Raw genomic sequence first — 24,353 nt, 5'->3', positions numbered from 1 at the left:
CTCCTCGGGGCCGTGGCCAGCCTAGCTTCCTCCTCGGGGCCGTGGCCAGCCTTGCGTCCTCCTCGGGGCCGTGGCCAGCTTCCTCCTCAGGGCCCTGAACAGCCCTCCTGCATGTGCCTGATAAGTTCCCGCTTAGCGACAGCACCTGAGCCAAAACAAACGGGCTCCGCTTCTCGAATGAATGAATGTGGCTCCGACACGCTGCCCAGTGTTAGCAGCGCTGAAATGGCACAGATAAGCAGTTATATATAACGGCTCAGTGGTCGGGTGTTGGGGGAGGGGGGCAATTATATGATAAGATCTTCCTGTGTTATAGCGTGGCTAGCCTTGGTTACAGCTTCATCATCCCCATAAGGGATCTTTATCATACCCCCCCACCCCCTTCTCAGTATTGCTGGCCCTATATTTACTCTAGATTACCCTGCCCATATCGTGGTAGGACACAGTACGTCTTATGTAGAAAGGTTGTCAAGATTAATTATCATTTACATTGCATCAATAAAATAAGCAAAAGTGTGTACATTTTTTTTTTGGCTGATAAAGCGAAATATTCTTTTAAAGACTTTTATTTTTATCTTGCTGCTGAATAGTAGGATGACAGTGGGAAGATAAATAGAGATCTGCAGTGGTCTTATAATATATAACTTGTCTTATGGTGTTTCACTGTCTGGTTATTAATGACGGCACAGTTTCCATTCCGCACCAGACCATGTGCTCCTCTGATACTCCCACCCCCCCCCCCGGGCTGATGGCTGTCTTTGCTGCATCGCCAGTGATCAGGCACCAACCAAAGGAAGGAGCTTGCGTGTCTGAGTGTGCTAGCATGGGGGGGGGGATACCCCAGGAAATGTTACACCCCCCCCACAGGCACCAAGCTGAAAAGTCCCCCCCCCGCACACATACATATCCCCCCCAGAGAAATAGAGGCACGGTCAGTGAATGAAACGGCACAGAAGCAGACTGCAAGGTCTGTGAACTCTGTGTGAATGAGAAGCACAGCCATCACTCTACTGACCGCTCCCAAAAATAATTACACTTTTACAGTGGTTGGTGTTTAATTATTTTCTGGAGCAGTAAAGCACCGTGCGCATTTTTCAATTCCTAATTCCACTGTTTGTCCTTCAGTCACCCATCACTTTGACGTGTGTGTGTGTGTGTGTGTGTGTGTGTGTGTGTGTGTGTGTATGTGTGTGTGCGCGCCTGCACGTCTGTTCTCACACCCCTCGGAAACGGAGGGGAAAACTTGCCGGGAAAAAAAAAAAAATGGATTGATGGAAATATAGTGTGAAACACCAGATACTAAAAACATCACATGCAAAAGGAGTGGTTTACACGGTACATTTAATCTCAGTCGTTTTCAGGAGAAACATTGCAACAAACGACCATAACTTCAGGTAGTATCTGAAGTGATTAACAGGTTACACAGTGAGTGTGGTGTTCAGCATAGTGAAGCACATCATTCCATACAGTGCAAAAGTCTGATTATGCCAGAAATTACCATAAAGGGGAAGTCATCTACGAGATATGGGGGGGGGGGGGGGGTGCTCATAGCTCAGTATTGTTCCGGAAGGCGAGTCCTCAACACTCGGCATGCATTGCAAACTAGAAGTTCAGCTACCGCAAACAGTTTGGTGTGTGTATCAGTCCCTGCCGCCTCCCCACGCATACGCTCCACTCATTGCCTTTCGCTGACACTTTATTGCTTTGGCTACAACGTCATCGAGTAGAATTATCATTTGGACGATGCTGATGGTCCTTAACAGTAGGATATCTGGTATTCAGGAATACACTTTTGTACTTTGCCGGAGAGATACAAAGTTATGATGCTGTGTCACAGAATATATATCTGTGTGTATGTGTGTGCGTGCGCGTGGGTGTGTGTGTGTGTGTGTGTGTGTGTGTGTATAATGTCAAAGTGCAGGTCCTTTTTATATTGTATCAATCTCTTCATTACAAAAGCTGTACATTACAAACAGTATAGAAACTACAGGTTGAAAGGTACAAGCGGTCAGACTTTGATAGACACCTTTCAAATTTACAGATATCAAAGAAAGAGAAAAGAAACACCCTACATCATTGGAGCTTCTAGCTATCCTTGCACACACCACGAGTTGAGGTGAGGGGGGGTTGGGGTGGGGGGGGCAGTTGGGGCTGGGCACCGGGGTGGTGGGCGGGTCTCAGTTCTCATCGGCGCACAGGACCAGCGCTAAGTCCGTCTCGTACAGCTTGCCCGCGTCAGAGAGTGCCATGATGGCAGTCTTATACGTGGGAATCTTTGCAGTATCCAGGACCTGTTGGGACGGAGAGAAGAGCTGTCAGGGCCAGAGGGCTGTCCCACCTCCCTGTCACTCAGGGCAGAGGGCTGTCCCACCTCCCTGTCACTCAGGGCAGAGGGCTGTCCCACCTCCCTGTCACTCAGGGCAGAGGGCTGTCCCACCTCCCTGTCACTCGGGGCCAGAGGGCTGTCCCACCTCCCTGTCACTCGGGGCCAGAGGGCTGTGACACCTCCCTGTCACTCAGGGCCAGAGGGCTGTCCCACCTCCCTGTCACTCGGGGCCAGAGGGCTGTCCCACCTCCCTGTCACTCGGGGCCAGAGGGCTGTCACTTGGGGCCAAAGGGCTGTCCCACCTCCCTGTCACTCGGGGCCAGAGGGCTGTCCCACCTCCCTGTCACTCGGGGCCAGAGGGCTGTCCCACCTCCTGTCACTCGGGGCCAGAGGGCTGTCACTCGGGGCCAGAGGGCTGTCCCACCTCCCTGTCACTCGGGGCCAGAGGGCTGTCCCACCTCCCTGTGACTCGGGGGTTTATTCAGGTACTGGGACCAGTACAAACTCAAGGGCCACAAGTCATTTAGCTATTACATATTCCTTCATTCATAATCACAAGTCTAACAAAATGATAAATAGACTAAGGAGACGGTACCTTCTTATTTTTCTCACAGAAGTCTCTGAGTAAAGCGTCCAGCTCATTTTCATCCATGTATCCATTTCCGTCCTGAAAACAGAGACACAAATCACTGGTTCAGCCGCAGCACAGACCTGGCTGTGGACAAACGGTCTTATCGGATGGTGCATCAGCGCTACGGACGGCTGTGTCGCCCATAAACTGCCCAGTACGAAGCGCGCGGGAATGATGTTACCTGCAGTCGGGGGTCATTCTCATCCTCTGGCTGCCTGTTTTCCTTGGGGCCTCAGACTCCGCACTAACACACCAACTACTCATCAGATGAGTCACAAATTTTTGCCCTGGCCAGTTTTAGGACTGGCTCCATTTTGCGCGGGGTGGCCTGGCAGTTAAGAGACTCCACAATTGACAAAGCGCTAGTTTGAGGCTCAGAGTGGTTCAAGCTGTTGTACAGCTTGTAGAAATACAACAAAATGACTGGTTTTCTACTTGGGCAATAAGCTGTGATTAAGCAATAAAATAATAAAGTAGAGGAGGTGAATTTAAGATGTCCAGCACAGTACAGCAGCAGCGGCTGCAGTAGCCGTGTATGTGTGTGTGTGTGTGTGTGTGTGTAAGTAACCCAATGGAAGCCGGGACACTGACTTTGCCCTTGAAGCGCTGTGTATCACGTTGCCGTGTGCTCCGAAGGCTGGCGTCTACAACAGACGACAGCCGCCGGTCTCCAGTGGAGCTCGACTGCTGTGTGATGCTTCATAAATTCAGCCAGTAACCTCACCGGGTGTTTGGTTAGCAGTGAGATCCCGAATGTCTAACTGCGAAAGAAACCCAAGCCCTACTGATCCTAACGGTCCCACCACCCCCCACTATTTGTAGCTGTCATCTGGACCCCAGACTGGGGCGATCTGCAGCAGTAGACTAAAGGGGGCATCTTTACTGCTCAAGTTCATCATCTGTGTCTGGGGTGTGAATATCCGCTTCTGGGAATCCTTATTCAAAAATGTTCTGAGGGCAGAAGGAAAAATGACTGAGAGGTAACCAATCAGATTGTACAGCAGGTGAGTCCAAGACATCTGATTGGTTAGTCCCACCTCCTCTACAATCTGATTTGGTTATGTCTCTGAACCAGTCATTTTTCCTTCTACCCTCAGAACATTTTTGCATAAGCTGAAAATCCAGCCCTCAATGTGCCGCATGAATCTCCTGCCTGAACTAAGCTCTTAAGCCTCCCTCTCCATACCTGATGGTTCAAAAAGGCTCAGATACTAAAAACCAAAGAAGTTCTTGCCCAGCAGACTCACCTACTTGAACCACCAAACTGCAATAAACAATCAAGAAAACCTGATATGACATCTACACATCCATGTGTGGAAGACCGTCCATCACAGCTGAGAAGGCAGGGGACACCACAGAGGAGATGCCAGTTGTGGATAAAAGGTACCTTGTCATATAACTCAAAAATCTTGTGGAACTCCTTTCTTGGCATTTTGACCCCCTTAAAAAATGAGAGACATTAACGGTTTGGTCAGTTTTCTAGATGAGAACCATTACATTCTGTTAAATTAAAGAGGATCATGCTTTTAAAACTTTAAATGCCTACCTGGAACTTTAGTATGAAGTTCTCATCATCTGGAAGCAGTCTGTTAAAATTAAGATGTAGATTAATATTCAAGTCAGATCTCTGCAGCAACAATGTAAGCAAGACACGGGGCCGTGGTTCACAAACCTCGCCATTTCCGCCAGGCACAACTTCCCGTCATTGTTGGAGTCAAATATTTTCAGCTGTGGGGGAAATCTTGAGCGATTTATACAAATCAAAACTACACATTCCAGTGTGTATTAAAGTGGTTTAAGGCAGGGGGTGTGGTTTAAAGGAGGGGGTGTGGTTTAAAGGAGGGGGCGTGGTTTAAGGCAGGGGGGCGTGTATGACAGGGTTACCCTATGTGTCGCTACGTACCAATGCTAATCCTTTGAGTTATTTAAATGAATAGGTAATAATATATTTTATGAATCCTCTGTCTGAAAAAAGCTATTTAAACTTTGGCCACTGTCACTTGCCGAGTCACTTTCCTAGTAGTAAACCCATAAAGACACTGACATGCAGATATCTAGCAGCTGACGTAATCCCCCCCCCCCATTGGGCTCTCACTCAGGTGGGCTAGTTTGGATTCCTCACCAAACAAAATGGCCCCTTTGTGACATGTACCCCAACACCAAAAGACCCCTACTGTAGTCTGCGTATATTCCTCCAGCTTCTTATCGTCATAAGGCTTCTTGGCCTTCTTCATTAGGTCCCTCAAGAAGTTCTGAAAAGCAGAAAGCAGAATCGTGGCCAGTTTTACCACTCGCCAATAATAAAAGACAGACACATACAAATTGTACCACCTAACCCATTTTGGAATAAGAGAAATTCCCAATGGGAGACCTTCAAATCATTTTTCTCCTGATGCGGGGGGTATAGTCATCCTAAAGTTAATCGCTTCTGCTGTCCACACTTTATTGGTGCGACGCAGAGCTTCTCAGATTTTGAAGCGTAAAATGAGTAGTTTAGATTAGATTAATAGAGGGAGCCGGTGTTGCGGCTTCATGCTCCACACTCCATAAACCACGCTTGACTGCCTCCTTGACACTGCTAAAAACAAAGCTGTCAAGATTGTCCAGAGGACGATATATACCACCGGCACTGACGGTAAAGGCCTGCCCACACATCCAAAGTCGTTTCAAGTCGCCTGCCCTTTGCAGTGAGTCCGTCTTCTGGGTCCCTGCTGTAAAAAGCTCCTGTGATTGATGGCCTTCGTTACCTGGGAGCCAGCCGAAAATCTGACAGCTGTGCTGTGGAGTGGCTAATAGAAACGGCCTTCGTTCCTCAACCGATTTTCAGACGCCGTTTCAGAACCGTTCAGCTCTGGCCATTCGACGGCACCTTTCAATCTGATTCTTTGCACGGGCTTGTTTTTTACGAAATAAAAGAGTTGTTTCCATTTCTCAGCTTCCATATGATTTATAATTCTGCTGTTTATAACTAACACTCGATTACATATTATGGTTTAAGCGGCAGCAGATGTTTCATGGACAGAGACAGACTCACACAAGTCATTATTTCAGTCACCACCTGGTATTGGAAGGGAATTAACGTCTGATGGGTTCAGCGGTGACAGCCTGACATTAGAGTGCATGGGACACTGCCAGCTCTGTCCTTATTAATTACCCCAGACTCACCTTCAGCTCTTCTGCCTCGATGTAGCCGCTGTGATCCGCGTCATATCGTCTCCAGGCCTGTGAAAACACGGTGCTGTGTGTGAACACGTACTGTCTGAAATTCACTAACAGCAGGGGGCGCTGCAGTTAAGGAACTGAATGTGGTTTGAATCTCACAACGGTTATTGCTGTCCCGCTTTTAAAAACACCATCCCCTCAGCAGTTTCCCACTAAAAATCTCTTATAGCAGTTAATAGCTAAAACATTCAATGCCTAAATACGAAGTTCAAAACTACAATTGTATTGACTGTATAGATAACTGTATAACTATAATAACTGCATAAGTAAAAAGCTAAAAAACGAATTCTCTGTAGGCAGTTCATAGCTCAATCTGTTATAATTACTTAATAACTAAAATATTTATTGGCTATATAAGTAATTTAGTCATGAAATACCTGTACGAACTCCGTACAGGACCTGAGTTGTTGTCGGAAGAATAACAAGAAGTTTTCCTCAAAGGGCAGAATCTGCACCAGCTGTGAGGAAGGAGAGATGACAGGAGACGAGTTTTACTCCATTTGAAGGCTTGTGACCAAGAGAGGATCAGAAGATTGGCGTCCAACCCGCCTGCCCAGCGCCCGACACTGCAAGCTAAACAGCAGTACTTTCAGAATCCTAAATAATTACAGCAACCGCTGACCGTACAGTGAGCTAATCAACCTATCAGAGTGAGATATGGTGTCCAATCACCAGAGAAGGAGTGTCTTCTACATTAATAATTATCATCATTAGGTGCCGTCAAGTCAATGATGATGTTACACCCATGTGGTCCCTCCTTAAGGACTTAATTAAAACCCAAAGTCCCAGATTCCATTTGCACTCATGAGCAAGATTTTCCCCAGGCTCAGACTGGCTGCTCCCACCAGGCCTCTCTGCTGCCGGTCTCTCCAGGTTTGGTTTGGTGATCTGCTTGTCTGGTTTGCATCACTTTGTACCGTGGTTCTTGTCTCCAACCCCCCCGCCCCCCCTCCCCAACACCTTCAGCGATCATCCACACTGGAGTCCTCTTCCTGCACATCTCGACTGCCCCTTCGGCCTTCCTGATAACTTTAATAAGTGCATAACATAAATTAAAAAAATGTAGAAAATATAGATGTGCCACATTAGTGTGTTTGGGAAAACTGAAAGCCGTTTGATCGACATCACTCAGAGCCAATGAAAACTGGCGTGGGCCAGCTGTGGGTCAATCACGCCTCCGAGATTTACAGCCTTTCGCAGATATGACTTAAATTACTTAAAACCCTTGCCAAGTGTAATACTGGTGAGTAACAAGAGCCAAGCTTTGGGGAATTTTCAAAGTCTGCAATGCTGTTCCACTAACATGTATGTTAAGAGGACCAGTGGCTGTAATGGGGACAATGACATTTCATATGTAGATAATCTTGTTGTGATATTTAGTTTCAGGTGTGAAAAGCAAACATCTCTTCCTAAATTATATTGTACTTATTATCCACTAAATGGCCAACTGGGGTATTTCCACAATGAATCCTAAAATTGTCACACAGAATTTCGGCCCCGGAGCTCGAGAGTGGTTGACGGCACTCTGATTACTGAGCCCAGTGAAACGGCACTGGATCAGGAGTCGGGATGCGAACAGTGTCACGCAAACAGCTAAAGGCTAATCGTGCATGTTAATTAAAGGCAGTTAATTAAGGCATTAAAGGCTGGAATTTGGAGGGAAATGTAAACCGCCACATACAGCAGATGTGGTCATTAGATATTTAACAGTCCCCACACACATTTCTGCAAATGAATCAGAAGTTGGAGATTGGATTGGATGTGGGTTTTAAAGGCCGTTTGCAGGGTGTGGATGGTGCTGTGAACAGGTGCCCAGGACCTTCACACTCTTACCTCCACGATGTCTATCTTTCCCTCCGTGTTTTTCTCGTACTCCTCCACAAAGGCCTTCATCTGGTCTGTGAGCTCCTGCAAAGAGAATCAATGAAGCCCTGAGCTGATGCCAGTGGACTGGGACCACAGGCTGTCGTACAAAAACCTTCTGGCACCCAGGTCAGACAGGGAGCTATCGGTAAGCTTGCTGGACCACGAAATCTCTACCTATGGGCCTAATCCAAGGCACAGTCAATCGACTGGCCTCTTTTTCACTTTTCCCCCAGCATCAGTCATACCATCCAGTAGCTGCCTAGGGACACAGCAGCAGGTGCATAAATATGGCCTCCAGGGGGCGCTCTTTCTCAATGAACACTAATAATGCACCACTAACATGTACTGTATGCTAAGAGGACCAGTGGCTGTAATGGGGACTGTGACATTTCATATGTAGATAATCTTGTGATATTTAATTTCAGGTGTGAGAAGCAGACATCTCTTCCTAAACTATATTGGACATCAGGAATGACAAACAAAGAAGTTAGTCTTCTGCAATAAACCGTCTTCCCTCTGCAATTAAAGCTGGAAGTAAGCAAACCAGTATTAAAATCGAAATAGCAGAAGATAAAACTCGGCTGCCAGTAAAATTAGTCTGTGACACGCTGGGTTGTTGCAGCTCTGTTTATGAATATAGATGCACTCGGAATAATGTGCATTGTTCCTATTATTAACTCAGGTATTACTTTCACTTTCACTTTCACTTTACCATTAAGTTCACCTGCTTTTTTAGCACTGATAGGAAATACAAGGAGCTGGTGCTGTTTGAGGGAGCGTCATCCTGCCATCCACCATTCAGCTGTTTGAGGGAGCGTCATCCTGCCATCCACCATTCAGCTGTTTGAGGGAGCGTCATCCTCCCATCCACCATTCAGCTGTTTGAGGGAGCGTCATCCTGCCATCCACCATTCAGCTGTTTGAGGGAGCGTCATCCTCCCATCCACCGTTCAGCTGTTTGAGGGAGCGTCATCCTGCCATCCACCATTCAGCTGTTTGAGGGAGCGTCATCCTGCCATCCACCATTCAGCTGTTTGAGGGAGCGTCATCCTGCCATCCACCATTCAGCTGTTTGAGGGAGCGTCATCCTCCCATCCACCGTTCAGCTGTTTGAGGGAGCGTCATCCTGCCATCCACCGTTCAGCTGTTTGAGGGAGCGTCATCCTCCCATCCACCGTTCAGCTGTTTGAGGGAGCGTCATCCTCCCATCCACCGTTCAGCTGTTTGAGGGAGCGTCATCCTGCCATCCACCGTTCAGCTGTTTGAGGGAGCGTCATCCTGCCATTCACCATTCAGCTGTTTGAGGGAGCGTCATCCTGCCATTCACCATTCAGCTGTTTGAGGGAGCGTCATCCTGCCATCCACCGTTCAGCTGTTTGAGGGAGCGTCATCCTGCCATTCACCGTTCAGCTGTTTGAGGGAGCGTCATCCTGCCATCCACCGTTCAGCTGTTTGAGGGAGCGTCATCCTCCCATCCACCGTTCAGCTGTTTGAGGGAGCGTCATCCTGCCATCCACCATTCAGCTGTTTGAGGGAGCGTCATCCTGCCATCCACCATTCAGCTGTTTGAGGGAGCGTCATCCTGCCATCCACCATTCAGCTGTTTGTGCAGCATAGGGCAGGATGGCAGTGTACTGCACACACACACACACACACACACACACACGCGCATACACACGCACACGCGCATACACACGCACACATATGCACACACACGCATATGCACACATATGGGAGGAAACCCACATGAAGTGGAGATTACAAGACAACCTTTAACACAAACTGGAGCTGGTATTCATGCGCGGACTGGCCACTGGGAAGTTTGGGAATATTTGTGAGGGCCAGTGTTTCTTCCCCAATGCTGCAAAATATATCAAGGGTGACCCCGTAATGCCCCCTCCCCAGGTTGAGACAAAAAATAGCATGCCCCCCCGCAACTGGCAGTTTGCCTTTTGGTGCCAGTCTACCCCTGGTGAGCACTGACTTTGGTGCCAGTCTACCCCTGGTGAGCACTGACTTTGGTGCCAGTCTACCCCTGGTGAGCACTGACACTGACACACCATACAAAACCACATTACTATTGCTGTTGTTGTTGCACATGCAGTCACACTTCAGGACACGGAGGAGATTCTGTTTCCTTGCCACTGGCACAGTGTGTGGTCAGGTGAGGGTCCAGTGAGATTCTCCTCAATCCACAACCACAACCAATATAGAACTTTCTCAAATGTATTGAGTTCTCCCGGACATTTCATTACATGCTATATGCTCTTGCTTAATTGAGTGCCGCACTTAACGCAGTGTTGCTGAATATCTATCTATCCATAAGCCTTGCAATCGTTACCCAGTACAGGATCTTCAGGCAGGGGAACACCCTGAACTGGACCCCAAATTCGGGGAATAACTGGAAAGAAGCCCTGGAATGTGGGGAGATGAGGCTGAGCGCACGGCCAGCACAGCCTCAGAAGAGCCCCCCCCCACCGCACTACTGCGCTCAGTCCTGTCCAAAAGCGAAGTGACCTGAGAAACACTTCCGTATTCACACAGATTCTTATGAGGTCGGTCATGGGATGAGTTTTGTAACAAATAAGCAGGATATTTCTAGGATATCATGGTGACTAATATACAATAAAAATTAAACAGATATTTGAGTTTTCTGGAAAGTCAAGAGTTACTCTTGAGAAACAGTGAATTGTAAGACGCTTCCTACAATCACTTTAGAAAGATAACAGAAGCGTGCAGCAGAGCAGCCATGCAGGAAGTGACACATGACGTTTTTTTTATTTTAATTTTTAAAAAAAAAAAATTTATTTAAATTTTCAGTAGAATAGAGTTAATACTTATTATTGTAATTTTTTTATTCTCAGTGGTATTTTAGAATTGTGCATGGTACTTCAGCATTACTTGAATTACTTGGCTATTACAGCCAGTTACTTGATTGCTGGATGCAAGAGATCTGGCAGTACATTGAGTAAATACTCCATTTCCTAACAGAGATACCAGCACATGTAGTGCACAGCTCTGTCAATGAAATGTAATTAATTCAAATCCAAATTATGCCTAATTGTTTAGACTGACACCCAAATGGCTGCCTCCTGATTGGCTTCTTGCATTTTAGTTACTAATAATATGAACTTGTACTGTTGCCAGTTTTTGCAGCTGAATGTTGTACTGGAGTTACATGTAGGTAAATGACCTGATTGTAGGGTCCAACAGCATGCCTCTCGAGATAAAAACAAGTAATCATCTGGGCACAGAGGACATTTCTGAGCCGTTGCAACTCTAATGAGGTAATACATAGTTAATAGGCAATCTAGAAAATCATCCAAGTCCAAAGCCCCATGAGAGATGCTGCTCTGTAGGAGTATATTATTATGGGATTAATTTAAAGGACAGAATAACTGATTATAGTTTAGTTTAGAAAAGGTGGAGAATGAGAGTAAACCTTGGTGGAGCCATTTGGGAACAGGAGAGATCAGGAGCAGAGCTGTAAATTTCAGATCCAGAAAGTACAAATCCAGACCAAGATTTTGTTTCAACCAACCAGTTGAGTACTCTGTGACTTTGACTCTTTATGCTGAACTGGTTGGTTGAAAGTAAATCATGGTCTGGATTTTTACTTTCTGGACCTGAAATTGCCACCTCTGATCAGGAGTTTCAAATTCCGCTCTGGCTGCCATGTTGAATATATGTAACATCCAGACCTTCCGTGTTTCTTCAGCCTGACGAGGCCCATAACACTGGACTATTATCATTTCTTTGCTGGTGCTTTAACCTCCACTATTCCCCACTTCAAGAGCCCTTGTCTAAAAGGTGCAACAGCAGACCTCTCGAGGGGATCTCCATCTGCAGATCTATATAACCACAGTGGCATCTTCTCTCCTTGAAGTTCCTACTGACAGGCCTGCTTTTATAGAGGGCCATCTCCCAAGCCAGCCACAGTTGACTCACAAATGCTAACTCGAGCGGGCAAAATGTAATCTGACTCGATGTGCAACTTCGGTGAGAATTCACATATTTCATGTCACATTTTGACACATGCGCAGCAGCCGTATGGATATCCATCTGCAAGCAATCAGCAGAGAGACTGACGCTCGCGGCCACAACAGCGCTCAGCGACCCAGCCGTCGTCTGGTTGGCTCACGGTATCATACATAATAACAGACATTCTCCTCAGAACTGCAGCTGCTGGATAACCCTCCATCTTCATTTTAGGCAGAAGAAGGATGGAGAGGAGCAGGTGGTGGGAGATAATGAATGAAAAGCTGGAGACTGTTACTGCAGGAGATGGTGCAGGGAAAGACACAAGACTAACGCAGTGGGTATGAGCTTCGGGTCTGGGGGGTATGTAAGGTTTAGACAAAGGAGAGAAAGGTGACTGGGGTTCATTCATAGCATGATATGCTGCCAATCACACGCTTAAGGCAGCTAGCCTGCCCATGTCATCAGCCATCCCAGATGCAGTCCAGACTAGGTAATCCACGTGAAGTTAAACAGGTTTGGGTCTGGCCAGTACTTGGATGGGAGACCAACTGGGAAAGCCGGGTTGCTGCTGGAAGAGGGTCAGCCCTTCCTGCAGTCTGTGTGGATCCCAATGCCCCAGTGCAGTAGCAGGGTAGCCCTTCCTGCAGTCTGTGTGGATCCCAATGCCCCAGTGCAGTGACGGGGTAGCCCTTCCTGCAGTCTGTGTGGATCCCAATGCCCCAGTGCAGTGACGGGGTAGCCCTTCCTGCAGTCTGTGTGGATCCCAATGCCCCAGTGCAGTGACGGGGTAGCCCTTCCTGCAGTCTGTGTGGATCCCAATGCCCCAGTGCAGTGATGGGGACACTGTGCTGTAAAAATGGTTCCACCCTTTCGATGAGACATAAAACCGAAGGCCTGACTGTCGGAGGTCATAAAAGATCCCTGGGCATCTTTCGAAAGAGTAGGATTCGAACCCCGATGTCCAGGCTAAAATTGCCCACTGTGGCCCTATCAGATCTGCCCTCCTAATCATCCCTTATATGTAACTTCTCTCTCTTGCCCCTTCACCACCTTAGCTACTGTGTGGTGAGCGTACTGGTGCAGAATGGCTGCCATTGCATCACCCAGGTGGGGGCTGCACAGTGGTGGTGAGTGAAGTGGCTCCCTGTTGGTTCTGGAAAGTGCTTTGGGTGTCTTGAAAAAGTGCTATATAAATGCAACTTTCATTCAGGGTGAACAGCACCTATACCTCTAAAATCGCATCCTCTCCCCTTTCAGAGATGATGATTTTGCTCAGGTGCTTAAAACTAGAGCATCAGGCAGAGAACATTAAGCGACGTGCTTGTAAGGCTTGCGCACTGTCACAGGGGTCACTGGCAGCAAGTCGGGACAGGTGATCAAGCAGATCAGACACTTGCCGACTCAAATTACCCCGACCTTGCAGCTTCTGCATTGATCTGAATAAATTTCAAAACCAAAAAAAAAAAACCTAATGGAGAACAGGAAGGTTTCCAAAAGATGGACGTTTGATTTTCCATGGCTCTCTTTTCTGAAGATGAAGGTCTGCATTGCGAAACACTTTTATCTTTTGCATGCATCAACCCTGCGCAGACATCTTCAGGCTTGAAAAGAAAGTTCTGCAGATAGTACATGCTATAGCCAAACAAATGTCACTATTTTTGAAGGCCCACTTACATGCAAGGTATTGGGGTAGAGCTGAACACCTCAATGGCAGACTGACAGCAGAGGTACCCTGCCGAAGGGACACTGGTAACGTCAATGCACACCATCCCCCAGGACACAGATGGGCACCAGGTGCAGATATCATTACAGGTTGAAGAACAGAAGAACAACTATTCTGGAGACATATTGGCTGACTTCTTGTCAAGGTGCATCACTTTCAAAAGGGAAAATCTGAAGGCTTAGATACAATAATATTGTCCATATTGAACTTCTTGACCTAGGGACATGGTCCATTCACACCTTCTCCCTTATCTAGATGCAAATTGTGCCTCAGCAGCCAAATGTGGAGACTCTCCAAGTGATTTAGAAATTCCGACTTAAAAGAGATTTTCTGTGACAGCGCTTCCATCACAAGGATGGCCTGTGGCCCGGGCCGCAGCCCTTGGTCAGCGACGGCCTGTCGCCCAGCAGCTGTGCTGCTCTGTTGATGTATTTCAGCCCCAAGTTTGAGGAACTTCCTCTGTCTCTTTGCATTTCCATTAATCTGAGCCTCAGTGGCGCTTTCTTGCGGTGAAAAATTGCATCGTCACTGCTATACAGGGCTTGCAGAGACTCATTAGGAAAGAAAAATCAGATCTTCGCTCGGCTAAGATGCTGAGGCTAAAACTAAATGCAGCTGAAGGACAGATGGCTGAATGTGTACTTACATCTCTAATGGAAGACCCCTGGACCACACTAAAATATGAAATGACTATTGTGCCATCATATGTCATGCTGCCCCAGCGTATCTCTTTAGATACCCAACATACTGAGCAATAATGTCCCAAATCTGTAAGAAGCTGTACATTGTTAATGTGAAAGACTTCTCATTTTCATCTTATGGTTAAACCATAACTGTTTTTTTTTATTGCATCAAAACCAAGACAACCTTGGGTTGAGCATTACTGGTGGGGGGGGGGTTGGGGTTGGGGATTGAGATCTCCACCCATTTACGGGAGTTCCAGGGTATTGTATCCCCCACCCCAATAATTTACGCCCATGATCAAACCTAATCTCTGGAAACCACAATGTCACTGAGTGCCGGAGTTCATCCACACTGATGATTAGCAGCCAACCTAAAGCAGTGTGTACGCCTGACAGTGACCGAGGACTGTCACCAGGGAACAGACTGCAAACCATACAAGCTAGTGACCATTTAATTCACTTTCAGTCGACAGCTATACTAAATACCAGTTAATTGTCCTTTTGAGTTCATTCAGACATGCCCGTGAACCTGTGAACAGCACCTCCGCAATGCAAGCCACTTTTCAAAAGGCTAAGTGACGACAAGACCGCCTCATTTAAGACGAGATGTATGTTCTTGCTGGAATCAACAGCTGAGCACACTACAAAAGCACATTAAAAATGATAAAGCAAATGGTACCAAACAAGCGAAACTGAATTACGCCTCACTGGTAATACTCACTAGTAATACTCACTGGTAATTAGTATTCTTTACGTTTCAACATGTTTTTAAAATAATGGGCCAGTTTCCTGCGACACGCTGGTTTGTTATTAATGTGACCTTCAAGAGCTTACATGTGGATGCGACAAGAGATATCTTCATGCAAATTTAGAAAATGAAACAAAACACCAGGTTCATAATTAATTGATTAGTGTTCACACATCAATACAAGCGATACTTTTAAAAAATAATAATATAAAAGCACCGTAATTGCATTAAATATATATTTTGACAAGTATACTTACATAAAGTATAATAACGCAAAGCACAACTTCTAAATCTATGAATACACATGCGCCCATATTCACGATGCATTCCTACAGCGTTTAAACTGTAATGTGCGTTTTGTTAAACAGTAGCTCTGATACGTGTGTTGAACACTATGCAGCAGACCCCGAAACGCCGTCCTTTTTCAGACCCTTTTTGCTCAAAGATTTCAGCCACTTTGTGTTTACCGCGACCGCACCGTCACTCAGAGCGTCTTTATTGCAATTTCCTTATTGCACATCCATGTTAACGGGCACCAATTAAATCTGTGCAATTCAGATTTGTCACTGTCGAGGGAAACAGGTCCAGGCGGATTTTAAAAAGCAAAAGACGAAATCCTGGCTTCAGCATATTTTGGCAATCCATTATTTTCTATGCAAAGTCTGAGTACATGACAATAATCAGACACCGAAATCAGAGGGACAGTGCAGCTACTCACCAGTCCCGCCTGTTTCCGAGCCTGCTGAAGTTCTTTTATGAAGTTCTGCAGTTCTTTTCCTTCGATATATCCATTACCTGCAAGAATTCATATAAGATCTAAAATCAAAGCACAAACTAAAGTCAAGTTAACATCACGTAACATTTACAGACAACATCTGTCTTACGAGGGTGGGTCGTCTGCAAGAATCTATTTATAGCGTGATATATTCAGGGGGGAAGAAGAAATTAATTCTTTATTAATCATTTCATCAATCTTCAATAACCAGACTTGAATTTCTTGCATTGTATCATAATCTTTCTTTCATTTTTCGAAATATATGTAAATAATTGTATTTTTTTTCATTGTACTTGTGTCCGCCACACTGCTGTCACAAATAAATTGATTTATGAATTTATAAACGAATAAGACAAAACCGATATCTTAAACACCACAGCCCCAGAACAAACAACTTTTTCTCTTCCAAGAAAAAACAAATCAATTAATTATTTAACTTTTGTAACGCCCCACAAGAAACAGTAATATGAAGAAAATGTATTCCAATACTGAGTAATTAGCCCATTATTTTTATGACCTTATAAGTCAATATTTCCGCAGTTCAACAAAATGTTGAGTGTAGTTACCGTCATTGTCGTAATGGTGAAAGATATCCAGAAACTGAGAGGCTGAGATTTCGACTCCCTGCAGGTAAGCTTTTGCCATCTTGTCGGCTTGTGGAGCACGTCGCCCTATGCCGCACTGCCCAGTACTGCGCTCCGATCGGCGACTCCCGGTATTTAAGGATCGCCCTTCACGGAGTCCCGCCTCTTGTGCCCGAGCCAAAAGCGCAGCTCACCACGGTAGGCGAACCGCTGCAGGTAGCACACCCGCGTAAAAGCGCGTCGGAGCTCTGAGGAGGTACGTGGAAGCGCATGCAAATGAACATCGCGGCTCCTCGGGTATGTTTGACTGCAGGGGACTCAATCATCGAAATGCGGTACTTACAGGGACAGTATGAATATAATACAGGTCATATTAAACTCTCATCCCGACTAAACCAATATTTCCTAGTTAATCTCTAATTACTTTCTTTCGCTTCCATATAATGGTGAAAGTGTCTAAACTAAATCTGATGGACCTCCAATTTTTGTTCCACGTCTCCAAACGTGAGGTCCGAGGGTTATGCCTCGCACATATGCCTGACAGCATCTATAATATTAATAATTACTGTAATGCAATTATACAGGTATCTTGGTATACTTTCTACAATTCTTTCACTCAGCGTAATACAAATGGATTGCAGAACATCTTTAAAGTTTTCCTTCTGTAGTTAAGGTAATTGCTTCTCTAGTCAGTCATATTCAAAATCATATTCTGATCTACAACCCGCAAGCAAAGAGACAAGAAAAGCAGTCTTCTGAAGCACCTTGAAAAGAATGATAAGCTTTCACTTATGAAAGATAATATTTGTAATTATGGAACCGTACAGTGTCCAGCAAACTGCATCAAGGCTATGGAGGACATGCTGGGATCTGCACCACCTGGACTGCAGGCATGGTACTACAGTCTACATCATTTAATGCTTAGGTGAGTACTAGTTTATCATCAGACGTCTTTCTAAGACCCTGTGGCCCGCTGGGTGTGCGCTCAACAGTAATAATTAGAATAAAAAACTGTCTGAAGATTATGTAAAAGCAAAGTCGGCAAAACAGAGGGAAAGAGGAGGTGAAACTTTAATTGCTGGGGTCCCCTCTGGCTGGTTTGATGACCTTGAGTGGTTCGGGTACTTTGGGTTCCCATTCCTAACAGACTCAAAACGTTCACACTCATTCCGAATGCCATCTTCACCTCTCCTTTTATACGGTAAAGCACATGAGGCAGGTTAGGACACTGAGGCAACGCAGGTGAGGCAGGTTAGGGCACTGAGGCAAAGCATATGAGGCAGGTTAGGGCACTGAGGCAAAGCACGTGAGGCAGGTTAGGGCACTGAGGCAAAGCACGTGAGGCAGGTTAGGGCACTGAGGCAAAGCACGTGAGCTGGGTTAGGGCACTGAGGCAAAGCACGTGAGGCAGGTTAGGGCACTGAGGCAAAGCACGTGAGGCAGGTTAGGGCACTGAGGCAAAGCACGTGAGCTGGGTTAGGGCACTGAGGCAAAGCACGTGAGCTGGGTTAGGGCACTGAGGCAAAGCATGTGAGGCGGGTTAGGGCATTTGAGGCAAAGCATGTGAGGCGGGTTAGGGCATTTGAGGCAAAGCCTGCATGTTTTCTAGTCACCACTGCAAAGACACAAATGAAATGCCCAGCAACCAATAAGAAACGTGTAGTGGCTTAGGGAAATGCTGTGCTCAAGGGGAACCCAGCACAGACAAGCCATTAAATTATGGTGATGTTTATGATAACTGTACTGCAGCATTTTACCTTGCTGTCATTGCTAATCCCCTAGCATCTGAAAAACGAGTATTTACACACCATTACTTCTGGCAAAACAGTGTCACATTATGTATGCTGGTGAGACAGAGAGAAAACAAAGATAATAAATTATGGACAATTAATTAGTAATAATTGGTGTTGCTTCACATCACCCCACAATGCATTACTCGGTCTTCCCTTCTTACACAGCATTTTTGTGGTGGTTCTTTTTTGCAGGTTCATGATGAGCTGTGGAGTCTTCACTGTTTCCCACACAGGCTGAGTGGACCAGGGTGTGTATCTCAAGTAACTGACAAGGTTAAAAAATTGCATCCTTTTCATTTTTAATTCTCCCTTTTAACTCATGGGTCATTATGTGCACTAAAATTATGAATTATGTGCACTAAAATAACCACAGAATATTTTTACAACCCTCGGTGTTCTCAGTTGCTGGTCCTGTGCCAATGCTTATTTTCAATTCCTGTCACTCTTAAGAAATTATACATATTGTGAAGGAAATGGCACAGCGTAGACTTGGAGAGCTTAGGTTAAACATGTTTATTGCCTTTCACAACCGGAGTCGGAAATAGAGTGCTATGTACTCGGCTGCCCACTCACAATGCCAGGTCTAAGAGCTTTGGTTAGTACTCCACAGGAAACAGGTAAACAATGGGATTTGGGGCTGCTGATTGGATGAGCAGCTCCAGGAATATATGCACAAACAGCAGACTGAAGTGCAGAAGAAAACCAGGAACAGGAACCAGGAACAGGAGCTTGGAAGCGCAGCTGAAATACAACAACAAAATAACCACAACAAAGCTAACAGCAAAATACCAGCTGCCCAGTACAAGTGTCTGTGGAACTCTGGGAAATCAAGACCAAGAATGCGATAGAAAACGGCGGTTCCAAAGGACTATGATACTCGAGACAAGACATCAGCCGACCCGTAGCCAGGGAGACTGCCAGCAGCCCTGCCTGCAATCCTAAAATAAAACACAAACAGAACAAGCCCAGCCCCACAAATGCAGAAACCGGACTCCAAACCAAACCGAGCTCTGAGCCGTACGCTTGCAGAACATCGATGACAGTTGAGCAGCCATTAAGGCCCAGAGCTCAGTCTAACCCGGATTCCAAGCCAGCTACCTCTGGCTCAGAGGTTCACAATGAAGCTTCACAATGAAAGTGTATTCGATAAAATTCAGAATATGTTGAAAAACGGGGCTCATTGCTAAGGTAACTTCATAAAGACTAATTTTATGGGTTTTAGAAATCTGGCCACAATGTCTTTCATTCTCTTTCCAGTCTTTTCCTTAATTGTACTAAAGTTCAAGCGACATGGAGACTCACAGCACCAAGCTTATAAGTTTGAAACCCACCTTCAGTCTATGCTTGTGAAGTTCAGACGTTCTTTCTGATCAGTGTCTGAAGATTGACCTCTGTTGGACTGGCATCATGTCCATGATGCACCTCAGTCTCATGCCCTTTGCCTGGGATGGGCTCCAGGCTGCCCGTGAACCGGACTTGGATAAGCTGTTGGAAGATAGATGCAAGTAGCACTGTTGTCTCACACTGCTGTTCAGGGTGTAAATCATGCCACTGCAGGTGTATTTGATTTGCATGTTCTCTCCTTGTGCAGTTTTCCTCCTGTATGTCAAAAGTAATGTACTTGGACAAATTGGAACAGGTACACTTGGTTTAGACAATCTGGGTGGGAGGTCAGCTAGGATTCCATTGCAGAAAATACCTGCTATCTACTCTGTTTCTAATCCTCAATGTTTCATCTGTCCGCAGATGATAATAAACACGGCACCCTCGCGGCTAATGACTGCTGGTTTTATTGGTCACGGAAGACTGGAGAACTGAGACAGACCAGCATGTAAAGTGGGTGGTCCCTGAGAAAGGCAGTCAGGTCCAGACAAACTCAATGCTAAGAGCAATAAGCTTAAATTAAAGCCACAATCATCACAGGCTTAGTTGGACCTCCAGCACGGTCCCACTGGGACTGTCACTGGCATTCACAAGATTCCTTCTGCGCTTCATAACTGCCAAGCGGGTTGTGTGATCAGAAGATTTCCACATTGCCACCCTGCATGGAGCTCTGCTGTTGTACCCTAAAACAGGGTGTTTAGCAAGAGGTTCGATTGTAAAATATACAGCCGATAAAATGGGGATTAAGGAATCAGTGAAGCGAAGAAAGAGTGCAGAGAGAAAATAATACATTAATGAAGGCTGGGTTACACAGCAGTGCAATGTCACTGGATTAATCGGGAATGAAGTCAAATGGCCAAACAGCGTAAAAGCAAGTCTACCTGCTAGCTGGAATGAAGTCATTATTTCAGATCAATCCCCCCTAAACGTCCCTTGTTTCACCGTTCACTGTAGCGATAGCGCTCTGGCTAACAAACTGCTACCAAACGATGAAGCTTTTCTACACCGGACGGAGTGGCACAGAGCCATCGTCTTTCTCCTTTTCGTCACCCCATTTCTCAGGTTTGCCCACTTTTCTTTGTCAGTTCAGAATAAGGGGGCCTGCGGCTGGAACATGTCTAGCATCGCACTCGGTGACTCCTGTTCTCCCCCCTTCTGCTTTTGTTCTGAAGTATGAGTCTGCGAGGCCACAGGTTCAGGACAGCAGCAGACTCTCATTATATCAATGCTTTGCCAAATGGGGCTTAAAATGGACCCTCTCGGACAGGACATTATTCCTGAACCTTGTGTGCAATAATGTGAAAAATCTCTTTCCTCTTGTTCTGTTTTCACAGAGAAGCGCGGGAGGCATTGCGATGAAATATGTCTGCAGCCTGTGGTCCCGCAGAGGACTCCAGAAACAACAAAGCGAGCGGCGGCCGAGGCTCGGAAGTATCGCTCACTTTTCAGAAGCCCCTCGGATTTCGTTTTCTTTTTATTCTCTGTGGAAAATGTCTTCCGCAGACAGATATCTTCAGCCAAGCATTTAGTGAACGGCTTGTTAGAATGATCTATATCAGAAAATTTTAGAGATGCGATTCATAACAAAACAAGACAGTAGAGGAATGCTTAACCGCTTGGAAACACAGGTCGTGTTTATTATGGTATGTATGTTACTATGTCTGTCGCATCCTGTTGTGTCTGAGGCAGGTTGGGCTTTGACAGACAGCCACAGGAAACCTACGGCATTCTCATCTGTTGATATTATTTTTTTTTTTACAGCACATTAGTTTACACAAATGTGCAGCCACTCAGGTGGTAATTGCAGTCCATCTGTTTTTAATGACGATCCCTGCCGGAGCGTAGAGGCCCTGGCTGGAGGCCCACCTCTCACCCCTCGGGCGGCCCGCCGACGGCTGGCGCTTCGCGTGGCGGCCGTGATGTCAGCGCCTGGCCGGGGGCGGCGCCTTCGCCGGACCCCAGCTGGCAGCCCAGAGCCCAACCTGCTTCCCGGTGGCTGCACGTCCCTGTTTGCTAAATTGGGACTTTTACACACACACACACACACACACACACACACACACATACACACACACACACACAGGCTGACGAAACGAATGCAAAACAATATTCTAAATGTGGAAAAGCACAGGCTGTTAGTGAGGCGTAAAATGAGCCTCTTCAGCACCATGGACAGATATCAGCGGCAGCTTCATCCTACAGCCCAGTGAACGACGTTACAGGAGTGAGGATGTGACACGGCTCACAGCGGCCAGCTGTATTCACCTGTATGTGTGTGTTGGCACGCATGAATGCAGTTGCTTGTTAGCATGTGTTTGTGTGCAGTTATGCTGTTTGTGCTGCCCATTAAACAGACAGACGTTCTGAGAAACAAGGGAAAAGAATGGAGTGGTACAATACACACACACACACACACGCACACACACACACACACATACAAGGATGTGTTTAATAGCCAGCTGGTGGTCATGGCATTAACCCCTAGTATTAATACCAGTAACTCAGCCGTGATCTCCTTTTTTGAAATCTTAAATTTACGTCCTTAGCTAATATTTTCATGCAAAGCAGACAACTGTTTTTACACACCCATTCCCCTAACCTGCTGTCCTATGGACCAGATGTCATCTTTGTCCTTTGGTCTGCGTCATGAAGCAGGATAACTTTGAGACTAAGCAGAGGTAAGTCAGGCTTTTGAAATCACGATGTTAGTTTACTTCTCAGCAGGGTACATCGCCACATTTACTCAAACATTCAAAAGGCAAGCCAGACAGCTTATTTTTGCATTTCAGGCCCTTTCCTTATGCGTGCTTAATCTTGCTAATATCTATAAAAAGGTGTGATCTCTGCCTTAATGAGATATTGGTTCAGCATTTTGAGCTGATAGCAAGTCTTGCATACTACTCGGTTTTCCAGATTACTTTACAGATAAATTTTAATTAATATTTTAATGTTCACTTGTGCACTTCATGTTCCATAGCTGTTGGTTACTTTCAGTTGCTGCTGGTGAATGGATATAGTATATAATTGCAATAGTGCAATCATTAATAAAGATGTATCAGAAATACATAATCTGAAAATCAAGTGGTGTGCTTTGTGCTCCATAGTCCATTGCTTATAGTTATTAATCAATTTTACTTTGAATGGTGTGATTTTACATGAACATGTATGTTGCTCTCCAAAATTAAATCAAGACCTTCATCTATCCCAGCCACATCTATACATGTTTGTATGATGGATAAATAAATATTGAATGGGTTTTGAAGGGTGAAAAGATCATTTCATACTGAACCGTAAAAAAGGGAATGAGTATTAATCAAATAACTAAGAACAATTCTGAAAATCTCCAAGCACATGTTTGGAAATTAAGACAATTATTATTTAACACTGTAGTAAGATTTCTAGCTTTGGCTGCAGGCATTGTTTGCTTTTTGCTGCTATTGTACTTTGTAATTCACATTTTACAATCATTTTCGGTTCTGCTGCATTAAAATGCATAACCCTGTTGTGATCCATACTTATGTGACTGACTTATCATTGCACTGAACACACTTTTATAGACACACACTCAGGAAATAATCTTGGTTTCCATAAGAAAACCTGGCTCGACATAGGTTGCTGATAATTAGGATATCATTTACCTTGAATTTAATTTGTTTGGTTTTGTTAAGATGAAACTTATGTTATAACCCTGACTTTGCTAAACCAGTTTCATGATGCAGGCTCTAGCTCAACTTTGTTGCACATTAACCGTGTAAACAAACGGCACCTTTTTCTGCCATCAGACATGGTAATTTATCTATTATCTGAGTCCTTAATAGTATCCTTACTTCCACAATGAACTATGCCCTCATCAATGAACCTGAAGAACCCAGAAAACTCTGACGGTAAATCACAGAAGAGTAACCCCTGATCTCCCAGTCACCTGACTGGCAAAGCCGACTTTAGTTTAGATTAGATTAGATAATCCTTTATTAGTCCCACAAGTGGGAAATTTGCATTGTCACGGCAGAAAGTGGACAGTACAAGATAAGACGAGCAAAATTAAAAAACAATAGAATAAAAACTGTACCAACAGTACAGTATAAAAAGTACCCTAAACAAACAACACAATACAGACACAACACAAACTATTAGGTCATGCACTCAGATGGTGATTGCTGTTGAACCCCTGAGCAAGATCCACAGGCAAACACTGGTGAGATTTGTGCATATAAGGAGCAAACAGTGGGTTTCGAGGCAGATGCGTGCTTGGCGTACACTTTCAGAAAAAGTAGCAATTTGTACCTTTGCTTGTCACTGGAGCTGTACCCTCACAGGTTTGCTAATTGTACCCTAGCTGTAGTTAAATGTATCTTTTAGTCTAATATAAGGGACAGAAATGGACTCTGAGGAACCTCTCAAAGGTACCAACCACATCACTGTACACCCAATGGTACAAAAATGTTCCTCTGAGTCCATGTCTTAAACGGTGCAGTTACCTAAAGCTAAGGGTACAATTGCTAGACCCTTGATGGTACACCCCAGTGAGAAGCAAAGGTAGAAATCGGAGCTCTTTTTTCTGACAGAGAATGTAAGTCGCCAGGAACGGCCAGGGGACATGTAAACGAAGCGTTGCATGCTGGGAGGGAAGCAGATGAA

At 45.4% G+C, this 24,353-nt stretch overlaps 1 protein-coding gene and 1 long non-coding RNA gene across 2 annotated transcripts; one reads left to right on the top strand and one right to left on the bottom strand.

Moving 5' to 3' along the window:
* Positions 1-1,324: 1,324 nt before the first annotated feature.
* On the bottom strand, positions 1,325-16,748 carry calb1 (calbindin 1). The gene is made up of 11 exons (XM_023844518.2): positions 16,522-16,748; positions 15,899-15,975; positions 8,013-8,087; positions 6,557-6,637; positions 6,123-6,179; positions 5,132-5,209; positions 4,630-4,685; positions 4,504-4,543; positions 4,345-4,398; positions 2,922-2,993; positions 1,325-2,291 (listed from the first exon to the last, which is right to left on the bottom strand). Exons 1-11 carry the CDS (start codon positions 16,598-16,600, stop codon positions 2,178-2,180), a joined length of 783 nt encoding a protein of 260 aa, XP_023700286.1. The 5' UTR covers positions 16,601-16,748; the 3' UTR covers positions 1,325-2,177.
* A 522-nt stretch (positions 16,749-17,270) lies between these two features.
* On the top strand, positions 17,271-21,619 carry LOC140592723 (uncharacterized). Its single transcript, XR_011993171.1, has 3 exons — positions 17,271-17,464; positions 18,525-18,580; positions 21,050-21,619. It is a non-coding gene; the product is annotated as an uncharacterized lncRNA (long non-coding RNA).
* Positions 21,620-24,353: the final 2,734 nt, after the last annotated feature.

This window comes from Paramormyrops kingsleyae, chromosome 9 (genome assembly GCF_048594095.1).
Source record: "Paramormyrops kingsleyae isolate MSU_618 chromosome 9, PKINGS_0.4, whole genome shotgun sequence".
Taxonomy (NCBI): Eukaryota; Metazoa; Chordata; class Actinopteri; order Osteoglossiformes; family Mormyridae; genus Paramormyrops; species Paramormyrops kingsleyae.
This window is presented reverse-complemented; position numbering and strand designations above follow the sequence as displayed.

Excerpts from the sequence above, each read along its gene's own strand:
- calb1 (XM_023844518.2), bottom strand. The coding sequence starts at position 16,600 with ATGGCAAAAGCTTACCTGCAGGGAGTCGAAATCTCAGCCTCTCAGTTT. Across the intron at positions 5,210-6,122 it reads TCGAGGCAGAAGAGCTGAAG|AACTTCTTGAGGGACCTAAT; the intron begins GTGAGTCTGGGG and ends TCTGCTTTTCAG. Across the intron at positions 2,292-2,921 it reads TCTGTGAGAAAAATAAGAAG|GTCCTGGATACTGCAAAGAT; the intron begins GTACCGTCTCCT and ends CCGTCCCAACAG.